This window comes from Microcebus murinus, chromosome 24 (assembly GCF_040939455.1).
Source record: "Microcebus murinus isolate Inina chromosome 24, M.murinus_Inina_mat1.0, whole genome shotgun sequence".
NCBI lineage: Eukaryota > Metazoa > Chordata > Mammalia > Primates > Cheirogaleidae > Microcebus > Microcebus murinus.
Window position 1 is genome coordinate 580,577 of NC_134127.1, and position 17,361 is coordinate 597,937.

The following is a 17,361-nucleotide window of genomic DNA, read 5'->3' on the forward strand; positions in this document are numbered from 1 at the left end:
GACAAACAAAGCGAGACTCTGTCTCAAAAAAAAAAAAGTCACCCTTAAAAAGATAGGTCCCCAGGGGTGAGTGATTTACTCCAAATCACGCACGTAGCTGTAGGTTATCGTTCAAAGGGGGACAGGAGATGGAAGGGAAAACTTGCTTACAGGAGAACACCAACGAATTAATTAATGTAGAAGAAATTATAGAAATAGAAAATCGTCACTTTGGAACCAGCATAGCAATAACTGTTTCAGGCAAAAATTATCAGTGGGTGGTTGAGGGTATCCATGTGGCTTCCCCATGGATACCACCCCATGGCTTACTTTCTAAGAGAAAAGGGCACCTTCACATCAAAGCGTCACCCCTGCCCAAGTGCTGGCCCTTAGCATCGCCGGGATGGGCCACACTGACCCCGTATGCCCGCTGGTGTGATGCACAGAGGACACAAAAGTAATACTCTTGCCAAGCGTGTGCAATTTGTCTCCACTCATGAGTAAATAATCAGACAAGGCGGGGCGCGGTGGCTCACGCCTATAATCCTGGCATTCTGGAGGCTGAGGTGGGAGGATTGCTCAAGGTCAGCAGTTCAAAACCAGCCTGAGCAAGAACGAGACCCCGTCTCTACTATAAATAGAAAGAAATTAATTGGCCAACTAATATATATAGAAAAAATGAGCCGGGCATGGTGGCGCATGCCTGTAGTCCCAGCTACTCGGGAGGCTGAGGCGGGAGGATCGCTTGAGCCCAGGAGTTTGAGGTTGCTGTGAGCGAGGCTGACACCATGGGACTCTAGCCCGGGCAACAAAGTGAGACTCTGTCTCAAAAAAATAAAATAAAATAAAATAAAAAAATAATCAGACAAAACCAAATTGAGGGACTTGCAAAATGATACCCCATCACTTCAAAAATGTTAATTTCATGAAAGATTAATAAAAAGGCTAGTAAACTGTTCTAGATTTGAGCAAACAAAAGAAAGATCTGACACTAAAAGCAATGTGTGATCCTAAATTGGACCCTGGATCAAAAACCTAACAAAAACAGCTACTGAGGAACATTATCAGGACGATTACTGAAATTTGAAAGTAGACCATAGTAGTACACTAGCAATTTAAAGTTTTCTGAGAGTAATGTATCTTGGTTATGCAGAAATGGGCTTGTTTTTAGGAGGTACATGCTAAAGTATTTAGAATTGAAATGTGTCTCCAAGTAACTCTCAAATGGCCCAAAACAAAGAGAGAAAAAACAAATATGACAAAATGTTAACAATTGGGGAAGCTGGGTAAAGATATGTGTGTGTTCATTGCAGTATTCTTGAAACTTTCCAATAAGCTTTAAATTTTTCAAAATAAAAAGTTAGGGCAAGAAGAACCCACAAAGTGCGATGCTCAGTACACAAAACCAAGTTGCTGTTTGAATCGATAGGCGAGTACTGTTATTTGCCTGCTGTGTGTAAGGCATTTCAAGTTAATAAGAAATAAGTAAGATAAAAGCCCCCGAGAGACTCATAATGTAACACATGTACATATATCTGCTGAATGAGGCAGAATATGATAAATGCCATAAGCAAAGCCATACAACCTAGTGGCCTACATAAAATGAGCTTTGCAGTCAAAAGAGGCTGGTTTTGTGTCTCAGCTTTGCCAACCCTGTGGTCTTAGGTAAGCAGTTTAACTCCTGTATGCCTCGGTTTCCACATCTGTGAAACAGAACTAAATAATATTTAACTTGGAGGATTGTGGATATTAAACAATGTATCCACAGCATATAATCTACCTGATATGTGGGAAATGTTCATTAGTTAATAACAGATTAAAATTAATATGCTATAGGAGTTTAAAAGCTATGCAGGCAAAACCCATATTCATATAAATATTAATATTAGAGGCACAACTTCAGCCTATACTTTGGCTCAGGTCTGAACTTGGTTAGGTACTGCATGCCGTTAAAGGCTGTAGAGAGCACTTTGAATAGAAATTTGGCAACGTTCCTTTCTTCCTCTCCTGTTATCCACAGGTCTTTCTTCTGAAGGGACCTAATAACACCTGTCCCAGGTAACCCAGAGACCTGCTCTCTCTCCTAACGCCTGAAGCAGGAAGACAGTGAAGAAGCCTGTTAAGGATCGCAGCTGCTACAGGAAGGGATCCTCCCTTTGCTTGCTGTCCCTCTGTCCCGTGAAGTGAGCTGGGTCCAGATGAACACTTAGTGTCCACACCAAGACTCTGGCCTTCACCACGCAGAACCATAGCCAGTTCTCACACTCCCACCCACACGGGATCCCAACTCTTGAGAAGTATAGAAAGCACTTTCTCAATCCAAATCCTGAGAACATGGCATTCTGCCCCTATAAAATTGATAAAATTATAGAATTTTAGAGCAGGAAAGGGACTTTCACCTCATTCCTTTGAGAGACGCTTGCTAAGTGCTTACCGTGTACAAGGCATGATGCTCAGAGCTGATGGGAAGGAAACACCCCAAAGTGTCAGAGCCATGTGGGTCCAGAGGCCCATGGAGACCGTGTACCAGGTTCCCTACGGGTCACCCGCTCAAGTCAAGATAACCTGCTGAGGCCAGGCGTGGGGCTCACGCCTGTAATCCTAGCACTCTGGGAGGTTGAAGCAGGAGGATTGCTTGAGCTCAGGAGTTTGAGATCACCCTGAGCAAGAGTGAGACCCCATCTCTACTAAAAACAGAAAAAATTAGCTGGGCATAGTTGCATGCAACTATATAGTCCCAGCTACTTCGGAGGCTGAGGCAGGGCCAGGCGAGGTGGCTCACGCCTGCAATTCTAGCTCTCTGGGAGGCTGAGGAGGGCGGATCACTCAAGGTCGGGAGTTCAAAACCAGACTGAGCAAGAACGAGACCCCATCTCTACTATAAATAGAAACAAATTAATTGACCAACTAAAAACATATATATATAAAATTAGCCGGGCATGGTGGTTCATGCCTGTACTCCCAGCTACTCGGGAGGCTGAGGCAGGAGGATTGCTTGAGCCCAGGAGTTTGAGGTTGCTATGAGCTACGATGCAACACTGCACTCTACTCAGGGTGACAGAGCAAGACTCTGTCTCAAGGGAAAAAAAAGAAGAAGAAGAAGAAGCAAGGAAACAATAAACATAAACACCAAGCCGAATATGGTGACTTGCACCTGTAGTCCCAGCTACTAGGGAGGCAAAGGCAAGAGGATCTTTTCAGTCTAGGAGTTTGAGGCTTCAGGTGCTATGTTGACACCTGTGAATAGCCACTGTACTTCAGCCTGGGCAACATAGTAAGACCCCATCTCTAATAAAAACACCGAAACAGCATCAATGTGTACCTCTGGTGGGGAGACAGGATTGGGTGGAGAAGGTGCACATAATGGCTAGTTCTGGAGCTGGTAATAGATTAATTATATCACATATTAAATAAACGCAGCATGTATATGTGTATATGTGCCTGCATAGAGAAAAAATTGGGAAAATTTTACCAAAATTTGACAGTGACTATTTTCTTCTCTCGTTTATGTATTTTCCAAAATTTCTAAAATTTGGAAACATGTATTTCTTTTATAATTAGAAAAGCTAGGCTCACTTTCATAGGGTGGGGAAATACCTAGATTTATGAGAAAGAGAGTGCTGGTCCGTGGGGAATTTCCACCAGAAATTGGGAAATGCTTCTGAGATCACCTGGCCTTGACATTGGGCCTTCTGAGTGCTCACCTCACTCCCGGCCACAAGGGGGAGCGAGGACACAATGTGGCGCCAAAGCTGAGCCTGGGGCCGGCCTGGGGCTGCCCCTGGCTCACTCTCCAGACCCCCCCCAAGATCTTCGTGAGGTTGTGAACACAGTTATGAGCTAGGATTGGCTGGTGTGTTGGGGGCTTTCTACCATAGTCAGAGTCTAATTTGAATGTCAAAAGGGCAGCAAATGTTTATGAAGTTGTTTTTATGGGGAAACCAATTTTGTCACCATAGGTTAGATCACAGCCCGGCTGACACAGCCTACAAGTCATTTAGTCTTAACCACTTCCCGGTGACACGCTAGAATCCCGTTTACATACAGAATCATTCAGGAAAGAAGCTGACATCCTGGCCGGGTGCAGTGGCTCACGCCTGTAATCCCAGCATTCTGGGAGGCCGAGGCGGGAGGATAGCTCGAGGTCAGGAGTTCGAAACCAGCCTGAGCAAGAGCAAGACCCTGTCTCTACTATAAATAGAAAGAAATTAACTGGCCAACTAATATATATAGAAAAAATTAGGTGGGCATGGTGGTGCATGCATGTAGTCCCAGCTACTCGGGAGGCTGAGGCAGGAGGATAGCTTGAGCCCAGGAGTTTGAGGTTGCTGTGAGCGAGGCTGATGCCACGGCACTCACTCTAGCCTGGGCAACAAAGTGAGACTCTGTCTCAAAAAAAAAAAAAAAAAAAAGAAGCAGCTGACATCCTCTCACAGTTGTGTGGAATCCGAAACAGCCCAGGCAGTGCTCGCTGGGATTTCATTTTCTGGTGTATATATAGTTGCTAGGTTTTGAGCCATTGGATGTTTGGGAATGGACTGCAGTTGGTGAGCTGGATAGCATGGGACAGAGGGAAGAATAAACTTTGGAACCAGAGAGCTTAAGGTCAAGTCCCAGGTCTGCCCTCCCGAGCCCGCCTGGGGCAGACGCTTGGCCCAGGAGCCCCACGGACTTCACCCCTACCATGCAGAGCCCAGAAGTCCATGGTTGGCCCCCCAGAATGAGGCTTCAGCCACAGGTAGTTTCCTTTAACCAAAATCCTGGGGAGGCCTGGACACACTCAGAGTAAGATCCTGGGTCCAATGGCAAGGTCACACCCCCACACACAAATCAGTGCCCCCAGCACCAGGTGGGGGAAGAAGTACCCAGGTGGGGCTCACCCTGACAGGGAGTTCGGACCACAGGGACTCCCAGGGAGGGGCTTGGGGAACCAGGCAGTGCCCTGGAGGCACCCCGGAATGCAAGGCGCATGCTTTGTCCCCACAGCTACAGTGTGCAGAGCCCATGGGTAGCCACTACTTCCTAAGTTTGTGCTTCTTCAGAATTGGGACTCCAGGCAGGACTGAGGGTCCCTCAAGCAATGGGGTTCACCCCTGACTTCCAAGGAAAAGAATCAACCAGTTCTGTCTACCATGGGTCCAGATTTGCAGATGGCAGACACTGTTTTTTGTGTTTTTTTTTTTTGAGACACAGTCTCACTCTGTTGCCCAGGCTAGAGTGAGTGCCGTGGCGTCAGCCTGGCTCACAGCAACCTCAAACTCCTGGGATCAAGCGATCCTCCTGCCTCAGCCTCCCGAGTAGCTGGGACTACAGGCATGCGCCACCATGCCCGGCTCATTTTTTCTATATATATTAGTTGGCCAATTAATTTCTTTCTATTTATAGTAGAGACGGGGTCTCGCTCTTGCTCAGGCTGGTTTTGAACTCCTGACCTCCAGCAATCCGCCCGCCTGGGCCTCCCAGAGTGCTGGGATTACAGGCTTGGCAGAAACCGTTTTGTCTCAGGGAAGGAGCTCCCTGCAGAGTGCCTGCAGGATTCCTCTCTGCTGGCTCCTCCGCTGGGCCCGCGGGCCGCCTGGAAACGCCCGTTCTCTGCTCCCCAAAGTCACACCGGCCCTCCCTCCACAACCCTCCCTGCCTCGGTTAGCGGACGGCGCACACCGGCCCGGCGGGTCCCGGACACCCCGCCCACCACAGTCCCGCACGCACGGGGCCACCGCCCGTGTGACACGGAGACCACCCCGGCGGGTCCCGGACACCCCTCCCACCACAGTCCCGCACGCACGGGGCCACCGCCCCACACAGAGAGCGCCCCGGCGGGTCCCGGACACCCCGCCGACCACAGTCCCGCACGCACGGGGCCACCGCCCCACACGGAGACCGCCCGGCGGGTCCCGGACACCCCGCCCACCACAGTCCCGCACGCACGGGGCCACCGCCCCACACGGAGACCGCCCGGCGCGTCCCGGACACCCCGCCCACCACAGTCCCGCACGCACGGGGCCACCGCCCGACACGGAGACCGCCCCGGCGGGTCCCGGACACCCCGCCCACCACAGTCCCGCACGCACGGGGCCACCGCCCCACACGGAGACCGCCCGGCGCGTCCCGGACACCCCGCCCACCACAGTCCCGCACGCACGGGGCCACCGCCCCACACAGAGAGCGCCCCGGCGGGTCCCGGACACCCCGCCGACCACAGTCCCGCACGCACGGGGCCACCGCCCCACACGGAGACCGCCCGGCGGGTCCCGGACACCCCGCCCACCACAGTCCCGCACGCACGGGGCCACCGCCCCACACGGAGACCGCCCGGCGCGTCCCGGACACCCCGCCCACCACAGTCCCGCACGCACGGGGCCACCGCCCGACACGGAGACCGCCTGGCGGGTCCCGGACACCCCGCCGACCACAGTCCCGCACGCACGGGGCCACCGCCCGGCACGGAGCCCGCCCGGCGGGTCCCGGACACCCCGCCCACCACAGTCCCGCACGCACGGGGCCACCGCCCGACACGGAGACCGCCCGGCGGGTCCCGGACACCCCGCCGACCACAGTCCCGCACGCCCGGGCCCCCGCCCCGCATGGAGCCCGGCAGGCCGCCAAGCTCGCCCCTCCCTCCGGCCTGCGGCGCCAGCGGAGGAAACCTCCGAACCTGAGAGGACGCTGCGTTGAAAGCAGGGAACAGGGATAAGTGGAGCGTGTTGGGTGACCCCACGGGAAGAGGAAAGGAATTGCAGGATGAGGAGAAACGAGGCAAAGGAGCAGGAGCCCCACGTGAGAGGAGCGCGGCGTAAACTGCCTTGGGGCAGAAATATCATTGGGTTTTTGCTTTTGTTTTTCGTAAACCACTTTTTTTTTTTTTTGAGACAGAGTCTCGTTTTGTTGCAGTCCCGTGGCGTCAGCCCAGCTCACAGCAACCTCCAACTCCTGGGCTCAAGCGATCCTCCTGCCTCAGCCTCCCGAGTAGCTGGGATTACAGGCATGCGCCGCCATGCCTGGCTAAGTTTTTGTATATATATCTTTAGTTGGTCAATTAATTTCTATTTTTTTTTTTAGTAGAGAGGGAGCGGGGTCTCGCTCAGGCTGGTTTCGAACTCCTGACCTGGAGCAATCCGTCCGCCTGGCCTCCTGGAGTGCCAGGATTACAGGCGAGGGCCACCGCGCCCGGCCGTAAACCACTTTTGGACATTTTACGCCACTGGCCGGCAGGACGCTGCCGGCGCCTGCGAGACACGCGGTCGCAGGGAGAGCGCCGCCGCGCAAGCGCACTGGGCCGTGCTGTCCCGCCGCGCAAGCGCACTCGGCCGTGCCCGCCTTCGGTCGCCTGGCGCCTCAGCAGCTGCGGTCCCGCCACGCGCCCAGTGTGTGAGGGCCGCGGGCGACGCGGCGCAGAGACGGAAGATGGGAGGCGCGGGGACTGGCACACAAGCCAGCGTCCGGCTGTTGTGCAGCAGGAGGACGGCAGGACCGCCCTCCCTCCTGCCGCGCTGCTCCCGGCGGGGCCCGCGAGGGTCGGGAGACCGCGAGGGCGTCGCTGCCGCGGAGCGGTCCCCGCCACAGGCGTGCGGCTACACGGGCGGCGGCGGTTCCTGAAGCGCGGGCTGTGCGAGGCTCCGAGACCCGGAGGCCGGGAGTGGCTGGGCCCCAAGGCCGCTCCGTGGGCGCGGGAGCCGGCACCCGCCTCCCGGGCGCCGCCCGCCTCGCGCCAGGCGCCGGGCCTCTGCCCCCTGGCGTCGCGGGTGGCCGCTGTCGCCGTCTCGCCTCGGGGACCGATGACAACCTTCCGTCCCCTCTGAGACTATGTCCTGCAACCCCTGTCTGCCCGCGTCAGCGCGCCGCATCGCATCCTTTATTTTATTGGACATTTCCTGTGAGATCTGCCAAAGCCACGCTTGTTTCTTTTCTTTCTTTCTTTCTTTCTTTCTTTTTTTTTGACACAGAGTCTCACTCTGTTGCCCAGGCTAGAGTGAGTGTCGTGGCGTCAGCCTAGCTCACAGCAACCTCAGACTCCTGGGCTCAACCAATCCTTCTTGGGACTACAGGCATGCGCCACCATGCCCGGCTAATTTTTTCTATATATATTAGTTGGCCAGTTAATTTCTTTGTATTTATAGTAGAGACGGGGTCTCGCTCTTGCTCAGGCTGGTTTTGAACTCCTGACCTCGAGCAATCCACCCGCCTCAGCCTCCCGAGTAGCTGGGACTACAGGCGAGCATGCGCCACCGTGCCCGGCTAATTTTTTTCTATATATTTTTAGTTGGCCGACTAATTTCTATTTTTTAGTAGAGACGGGTTTCACACTTGCTCAGGCTGGTTTCGAACTCCTGACCTCGAGTGATCTGCCCACCTCCGCCTCCCAGAGTGTTAGGATTACAGGCGTGAGCCACCGCGCCCGGCCTACTTTGATTTTCTTTTAAGAAAAGCAAAATTTATGGAAATCAAACTGGTTTTGACTCAGGAGCCACAAGAAGAATTTCCACTCCTGGGGGAATATGAATCATCGGCCCTGACTCCCTGCCTTCGACCTCAACTCCAGCAGGTGCGGTTCTGGGGGCCCCAGGCGGAGCTCTCAGACACAGCCTGCAGTCGTCGCGAAACCCCCAGACAGTGGAATCAGCCCCCCAGTGCTGAAACTGGAGCCTTGGGAACTCTGGGGGGAATTTCATTTCCCTAGTCTAGGCTCAGTCGGGATTGCTGGAGTTTAGTGTTTCTTTGGCCAGATGCTCAGGACAAAACCAAGAGGATCAGCCTGAGGTTTTCAGTCATCCTTGCCCGGGGCAACATTTGGCCACAACTGCGCAGGCAGGTGGGCAGCCTTTGTCCTGTGGCTGAAGGAGTACCTTGTGGGGTCCCTTCAGAAGGGCCCGGCACAGGGTGCTGGGGTGGGGGGCGGAGGGCGTGTTGCTGCTTCAGCCCGTGGTGCCAGCCTCGGTGGCCTGACCTCCGAGCAGAGAGAATGCCTCTTCGGCAGAACGTTTTGAAAGCTTCCTCTGCCCGCTTACTGCTGCCTGTCATCCTCTTCCCACGGCCCCAACATCGCCCCTCCCCAAGTAATGGACACGCAGGCTCACGGCCACAGACGCTGCCGCAGCGCCCTGCCCTGCTTATCAACGCACAGGCAGCCTTGGCAGGTTTAAAAATACACCCGTAGGCCAGGTGGTGTCTCAGGCCTGTGATCCTAGCACTCTGGGAGGCTGAGGCGAGTGGTCCTTTGAGCTCCGGGGTTCGAGACCAGCCTGAGCAAGAGTGAGACCCCGTCTCTACTAAAAAAAATTAGGAAGAAATTAGCTGGACAACTAAAAATATATAGAAAAAATCAGCCAGGCGTTGTGGCGCGTGCCTGTAGTCCCAGCTACTCGGAGGCTGAGCTACTAGGTTGCTGTGAGCTAGGCTGACACCATGACACTCTAGCCCGGGTGACAGAGTCTGTCTCAAAACAACAAAACAAAAATACACCAATAGTCATTTTCCAGGGAGGACTGCACATACCTCCTTTCCTCAAAATTGCTCTGGCTTTTCAGAGACAGAAATCATAGTCTCGTCTCGCAAACGAGGCCTCAGGCTAGAGGAGGTGTTTCTTCAATGAGTCGCACTGAGCAGATGTCCACGGACCGCGCAGCAGGCCAGAGGCTGGCACTGACGTCTGTGTAGGGCCAGCTTCACAGGGGAGGAGACTGCAGCCCAGGAAGGTGAACCAACTTGCCCAAAGACACAAAGTCACTGTAAATCCAAATAATGTGCCCATCACATAAAATGAATCCATAAAGGAGCTTTTATCATGTGACAGGCACACAAAGGTGAGGATGTGAAGATAAATTAGACATAGCCCTGCCCTCACCTTCTGGTCTAGTTGAAGAGACAAATAAGTAGACAATTGCAGTGGAGGGTTTTTTGTTTTTGTTTTTATTTTTATTATTATTTTTTTGAGACAGAGTCTGACTCTGTTGCCCTGGCTAGAGTGCCGTGGCATCAGCCTAGCTCACAGCAACCTCAAACTCCTGGGCTCAAGCGATCCTCCTGTCTCAGCCTCCTGAGTAGCTGGGACTACAGGCATGCACCACCATGCCCGGCTAATTTTTTCTATATATTTTTAGTTGGCCAATTTGTTTCTATTTTTAGTAGAGACGGGGTCTCACTCTTGCTCAGACTAGTTTCGAACTCCTGACCTTGAGCAGTCCTCCCGCCTCGGCCTCCCAGAGTGCTAGGGTTACAGGTGTGAGCCACCACTCCGGGCCCGTTTTATTTTTTTGAGTCAGGGTCTCACTCTGTCCCCCAGGCTGGAGTGCAGTGGCGCAATCACAGCTCACTGTAGCCCCGGCTCCAGCCATCCTCCCAGCTCAGCCTCCCAAGTAGCTGGGACTACAGGCGCACAACCACACCCGGCTAATTTTTATTTTTTGTAGAGACGGGGTCTCACTGTGTTGCCGAGGCTGGTCACGCAGCAGTGCGGTTTGATAAGTGCCATGACAGGCAGGTGAGTGCACAGGGCGTGGACGGGAGGGGCGGCGACGGCGGCGGCGGGGGCAGCCTGGTGGTCAGGCGGAGGGGCCGGCCCCAGAGCTGTGGCACACTCTTGCAGTGCAAAGACAGAGAGTGAGAAAGAGAAACAGAAAGAGCCTGGCACAAAGACAGAGGAGCCGCGTTTCAGTGCTGTCCACCCTGTCTGTCTCCCCCTGGTTCTGCACCCACTCCTCTCCCATCTCTGGAAGTCAAAACAGAGAGCGGGGCTCATGGGAGATACCGCTCCCTGTCAGGCACCCAGCAACGCAGATTACTCAGATGGCTTTTCTCAAGCAAACTCTCATCCTGCCCCACAACCCACTTTCTGCCCTGACTCCCCCGTGTTCAGGGCCCTCGCCGTCCACCCGGCCAAGCCAGAGAGGTGGGAAGCATCCTCCGCCCTCCCGCCCACTCCACCCCACGCCTACAGCAAGTGACGCAGACTCAGCCTCAGACCCCATCCTTCTCTTGGTTCTCCTTGTCGCTGCGTCACTGCCTTGGATGAGACCTCTTCGTTGTCCCTGGGGCCATGACTAGTCCCAAGTGACCTCTCGCATCCCCTCTGTCCCAGTCCTCACTGCCACCAGCACTGTCTTCCTGAAAAGCAAATTAGATCCTGCCATTTCTGAGCTCAAATATCTCCAATGACTTTTTATTGCATGGAGAGTAAAACCCAATGTTCTTAGCGTAGTATATCAAGTCCTTCAGTCTAGCTTCATCTCATCCTTCCGCCGTCTGCCCCAGCCACACAGACTCTCTTACTAGGGCCTAAATGCACCTCCCTGCTCTCGCGCACACTTCTCCCTCTGAGCCTGAGTCAGACAGTTGCCTGCTTCTCAGCCTAGGAAACACGTATGCATCCCACAACCCAGCTCTGTAAACATTACCCTCTGTAAACGCATTCCTTTATTTCTCCAGAAGGTCTAAATCATGCCCTTCTGTTTTTATACCTTTATAAACCCTCCAGCCCTGCATTTTAAACCTTTATTTTAGTGCTTGCCATAGTATATTAAAATCATCTATGCATACGTGTCTTCTGTCTGGACTCCAGATCCTCAGAGTTTTATGTTTTATTCCCAACATCTGCCCGCAGGTTCTGCTACATGCTAAGTGCTCAATGACTGTTTACGCTATGTTTCAGGATTTCCCACCAGTGCTTTTGTCTGTGTACACTGCCTGAGGCCTTTGGTACCCTCAAATCCTTTCTACAGTTAAGCAACAGGAAGCAGAGAAACCGGCAGGGACGGGACCCTGGGGCGCTCTCCTTTATCCTTGGTCATAATTGTCCAACTTCAAAATAAATTCTCTAACACCCCTAGTCATCAGGCTTATCATACTATCAAAGGGTGTTTGATGTTTTCGGCTTAAGTGATAAAAAAAAAATAGTACTCAAGGAGGAAGCAGCTCGCGTTGCACTGTGAGTAGCAGGCAAGCGCAGCTAGCCCAGCACCAGAGCCGAGTAGTGGAGACTGGGCTCACCTGCGTCAGCCTCGGGACGGCACCTGCATCACTCAAAACCGAGAATGTTCTGAGTGCACAGAATGTGGAGATGCGTGTCCATGGGCCGGTGTCGGTTGGTCCACGCAGAGACCCCGTGATACTAAGATTGCCACGTGAAGCGCAGAGGAGCTGCACCGTGGACTTTAACAGGGCTCCCCACCTGCGGCACTCCGGCGGGTCTACACTGAGAACAATGGAGACAATGAAGAAAGGAAAAAGGAGTTTTAGCACCCAGATCTAGATTGTTCTATCCTTAAAGTACCTAAGGCTGTTATAAACACACATCTAAACTACCTGACTTCTGTAACAGTCTAGATGGGAAATCAGACAAGGAATTGAGAAGTTTTCAAAAATTCAAATGAAGAAAACCGAAAATGCATGAAATTCCATCTGAAGTCAGCTAGAGACTTGGGTACCACCTGTTGTGCTTAAGTCCATTTAACGCAGTGCAACACAAATGGAATGTGTTGTTCATAACGTGCATGTAAAGCTTCCTACTAAATTGTGTAAATCTGTACAAAATGGGCTTTCCGCAGTCGTCCCACTGTCGATAAAATGAAGTTTTTAAAAATGCCATTATTTTGCTGATTAAATAACCCTAACTTCAAACAGTTCCGTTTTCATTTAAAGGGGAGTGGTTTCCCGAACGGCATTCGGTCAGAACAGGTGCTATCATGTTCACGACATTCAAGCCATCGGGTTTTTACATCCCCACCAGAGCTAATCAGAAGGCGTTTTCTCTCTTTCTACCTGTCCCCCCCATCGGAAGCCCGTGTGACGCTTCTCTTCTCGGTATGTTTTACAACTCATTAGTTGTTGGCATCCTCTACAGCGTCCTGGCCAAAAAACGATTCATTCTCTCTTTGAGCACAATTAGCTGTGAAAACAGATCTTAGGCCGGACCCCCTCCCTCCCCCGAGGATTACCGAGGGTAGGAAATGCAGGCGATTATCGGAGTTTGCCTTTGATACAGACATCCTGCTCTGCTGCTGGCCCTTTGAACTGACTTTGATACGCAGTAATTAAGAGGGATTCAACCCCTTGGAGGAGAAGGCGCGTGGCCCTGCCCCTTCTCTCCTTCTACTGAGCCCTCGTTTTGAACTATTGATCAAACAGATTTGTGGGGATTTGTCGAAGCCTGTGTGGGCTGAGGAGGGGAGGGGCAGGGTGGGGGAGAGCTGAGGGCACATCTGCCTATAAATCGTTTGAGAGGGAACCTGCCGGCCACACCTGACTCCCGAGCACCTTACTCAGACTAAGATTTGCTTCTCTTTCAGAAAGAGCCGGTTGCAGAGGACTGGCCGGGTGGCCAGTGTGGCGGGGGCTCTGCCGTGGGTTTGGAGCAGCGTGGGGGACAGTGTGCGCGCCCTGGAGCAGCCGTGGCGGCGAGGGATGGTGGCGGCGGTGCTGCTGGGGCTCGGCTGGCTCTGCTCCCCGCTGGGCGCCCTGGTCCTGGACTTCAACAGCATCAGGAGCTCTGCCGACCTGCACGGGGCTCGGAAGGTAGGGTCTCTCGGGGAGGGGGCCGGTGACAGCCGGTGGGCGCCGTATTCGGGGTTACCCAAGTCGTTCAAAGTAATCTGTGAGGACTTATCTGTCAGCTAAATTGATTTAGGAAAGCGTCCTGGTGAACCCAGTTGCCCGGCTCGTTTTAAATAAGCACGGCGGCTTCTCAGGCCGTTCAGCTGTAAACCCGCCGGTCAGGGAGTAAGCTAACATTTAGGAAGTTCTGCCCTGTGCCAGGCCATTTATTTGTAACACCTCATTTAATCTTCCTCACCACTTGAGATAGGCACCGCGTCTCCTATTCCAGATGAAGAAAACGCCGAGGAACTGAACCAAAGCCACACGGCCAGTGAACACAGGCGTTAGAATTTAAACACAGAGTGCCAGGGCGCGTTGTGATTGTCACTGTCACACCTCACAGAATCGGTTTAGGGATCATTTTATGTATGTGTATGTTATATATGACACACATATACCATATATGACATATGTATATTTAATACATATGAAAAAGCATCAACTGTGGATGAGAAAAATTGATCTTTGATATCTCTTTCTCTGTGGGAACAAGGCATGATTAAAAATCGAAGGACGGCCGTGACTTTTGCAATATGTCGATGTAACGAAATTGCACTTGCACCCCATGAATATATACAAATAAAAAACAAATGGGGAAAAAGTACATAAATAAAAATCCAAGGACAGTTCACTTGGGCAGGGCTCCTCCGGCCAATGAGAGGCAGCTACGACGCAGCTCCCTGGAGCGAAACATCCCACGGGAATGCCGCCAACCCCATGTCGTATGTGATTAAACTGCAGCGTGGCTTCCGCAGTTAACACGTGTTGGAAATCTCATCACCATCTGCAAGACACACTTAAGAAAACATTTTCTCCTGTTTTCACAGAGAATAAGAAAATTAAATTGAGTCTTTTTTTTTTTTTTTTTGAGACACAGTCTCGCTTTGTTGCCCAGGCTTGAGTGAGTGCCGTGGCGTCAGCCTAGCTCACAGCAACCTCAGTCTCCTGGGCTCAAGCGATCCTCCTGCCTCAGCCTCCCAAGTTGCTGGGACTACAGGCATGCGCCACCATGCCCGGCTAATTTTTTCTATATATATTAGTTGGCCAATTAATTTCTTTCTATTTTTATGTAGAGATGGGGTCTCGCTCAGGGTGGTCTTGAACTCCTGACCTCGAGCAATCTGCCCACCTCGGCCTCCCAGAGTGTTAGGATTACAGGCGTGAGCCACCGTGCTCGGCCTAAATTGAGTCTTAAGACAACTTTTCAAACACAAGCTTTGCAGAGAGTAGGTGAAGAAGACACAGGTGATTGGACCTCCCGTTGTGGGAGAAAACCAATGACACTGAAAAAGGAAGGTGCTGCCAAGAGTCTGTCAAAGTGCCACTCCGCTTTGGCGTCCCCTACCTCCCGCCTCCATAGAAAGTCACTTTACGCCAGCTTGGATTCCCTAGCCTTCTGACCACAGTTTCCCTCTGCAGGGTCCACGGTGCTTGTCCGACAAAGACTGCAGGACTGGAAAATTCTGCCTCACGCCTCAAGATGGGAAGCCATTCTGCGCTGCCTGCCGCGGGTTGTGGAGGAGGTGCCAGCGCCACGCCATGTGCTGCCCCGGCACGCTCTGCGCGCATGGTGAGCGGCCTTGCACCCCCGCAGGCCTGCTTTGCTCCCACCAACGGTGGTTTCTAAACTGAAGGCAGCCCCTGAATCTCGTAGACTAGAATAGTCCAAGGCAGGCACTCTCACGCAGCTTCCTAGATTCATGCCGAAAGTAAATGTATGCAGCTGCCTTTTCTTGACGCAACAAATCATTTCCTGGCAACAACTCTCGCCAATGACTTGAAGATGATTTTTTTTTTTTTTTTTTGAGACAGAGTCTCACTCTGTTGCCCGGGCTAGAGTGTCGTGGCGTCAGCCTAGCTCACAGCAACCTCAAACCCCTGGGCTCAAGTAATCCTCCTACCTCAGCCTCCCGAGTAGCTGGGACCACGGGCATGCGCCACCATGCCCGGCTAATTTTTTGTATATATTTTTAGTTGGCCAATTAATTTCTATTTTTAGTAGAGATGGGGTCTCACTCAGGCTGGTCTCGAACTCCTGAACTCAAACGATCCGCCCACCTCGGCCTCCCAGAGTGCAAGGATTACAGGCGTGAGCCACCGCGCTGTGCCGAAGATGATGATTTTAAAGGTTCCAGTTGGAATCATTAAAATCTTCTGTTTTCACTTGGCTTCCATTAATTCCTTAACTACTGCCTTTGCCATAGGTGAGCAAGTAAATATTCAGTGCGTGTCCCAGAATCTGGAGAGTCAGACATAAGCCGAGGGCCAGGGTGCTGCCCAACTAAACAACAGTGTGATAATCTGAGTGTCCGCAGCTCTAGTCCTGGTTAATAACTCTGGTCACACCTGGCTCTCCCTCAGATGTCTGTACCACGATGGAAGGTGCAAGCCCCACGTTGGAACCACAGACCTACGACCAAGACGGCACACATACAAAAGAAACAACTGATCACCCCATTCAGGAAAACAAACCCAAGAGGAAGCCAAACAATAAGAAATCACAAGGAAGTCAGGGTAAGAGCAGCATTCTGAGAACATTTTATTTAAGAAAAACATCTCCTCCTATCCTCCTAAAGATAGGCCGAAACCGACTTTAGTCTTCCACACCCCAGAAACACACGGGGTGTGTGTCCTTTCGTAAAGCTACAGAGACCGCGTGGGGAGTCGGCTCAGGTAGTCAGCAGGCGAGAGGGCGGGGGCTGACAACACATTCCGTCAGGAAGGCCTGGAATTCCCATCGCGTCGTGGTTGCTGGCGTGAGGCCTCACTGTCAGACCTGCATGCTCATCTAGCCTCACTTTGTGGCCTTCAGACGTAGGGCCCTTAGAAGGGATAGGTCTAGAGTCCTTATCCTGGTGGCAGTTCCCCCCCCATGTGGCGCTTCTCCCATCCCTCACTAACGCCCGTGTTAATCTTGTTACAGGACAAGAGGGAGAAAGCTGTCTTAGAACTTTCGACTGTGGCCCTGGACTTTGCTGTGCTCGTCATTTTTGGACTAAAATTTGTAAGCCAGTCCTCTTGGAGGGACAGGTCTGCTCCAGGAGAGGGCATAAAGACTCTGCTCAAGCTCCGGAAATCTTCCAGCGTTGTGACTGTGGCCCTGGACTGTTATGCAGAAGCCAAGCGACCGGCAACAGACAACATGCTCGGTTAAGAGTATGCCAGAAAATATAAAAAACTAAATATTTTGGAATAAGGGATCCTCATTGTATTTAAAGAGTATCCAATATTAATTTTAAAATATTTCCATACAATCATCTCTTAAAATCAAATCTTGTAGCGACAGAAATAGAATGAAACTAGAGACTTGTGAAATGCTGGCTTGTGATGAATGGAGAGTAGTGTCGGCCTTTCGTTGATTCTCCACAAAACTGATGTATGTGATTCTATAGCAAAAAATTTAATTCTCATCTAGTGACTTAATTAGTGCAAATAAATCTTTCTTTGAAATTGTATATGCTTAAAGTGTACAGTGTGATGTTTCGATATACATGCAGTGAACAGATCACTAGTCACACTGACGAGTATCTCCGTCTCCAAAAAAGTCTTTGATTTCTGGTGAAGAGCTGGCACCTGACAGTATCTCTGGGGGAAAAAAATGATGGTATCTGAACTTAAAGTAAATTAATTCTTATATCTTACCAGGGAAAATTATCATAGCAAATGCTATATTTTTCCTTAAAAATGCTATTGTTTATTTCCCTTCCTTTTTTAGAAGGGAAATGACATTTCACTACAAAATAATTTGGCTAACAAAGAAGTAAGATTCAAAAGGCAACCTTATGTTTGTATAGT

The 17,361-nt window shown here is 51.7% G+C and overlaps 1 protein-coding gene across 1 annotated transcript; it reads left to right on the top strand.

Annotated features, from left to right (window-relative positions):
- The first annotated feature begins 13,263 nt into the window (after positions 1–13,263).
- On the top strand, positions 13,264–17,016 carry DKK4 (dickkopf Wnt signaling pathway inhibitor 4). The gene is made up of 4 exons (XM_020282455.2): positions 13,264–13,485; positions 14,986–15,136; positions 15,928–16,080; positions 16,490–17,016. The coding sequence occupies exons 1-4, from the start codon at positions 13,375–13,377 to the stop codon at positions 16,738–16,740; spliced, it is 666 nt and encodes a 221-aa protein (XP_020138044.2). The 5' UTR covers positions 13,264–13,374; the 3' UTR covers positions 16,741–17,016.
- Positions 17,017–17,361: the final 345 nt, after the last annotated feature.

Coding starts and splice junctions, on each gene's coding strand:
- DKK4 (XM_020282455.2), top strand. CDS start 13,375: ATGGTGGCGGCGGTGCTGCTGGGGCTCGGCTGGCTCTGCTCCCCGCTG. Junction 15,137..15,927: donor CGGCACGCTCTGCGCGCATG/GTGAGCGGCCTT, acceptor GCTCTCCCTCAG/ATGTCTGTACCACGATGGAA. Junction 16,081..16,489: donor GAAATCACAAGGAAGTCAGG/GTAAGAGCAGCA, acceptor ATCTTGTTACAG/GACAAGAGGGAGAAAGCTGT.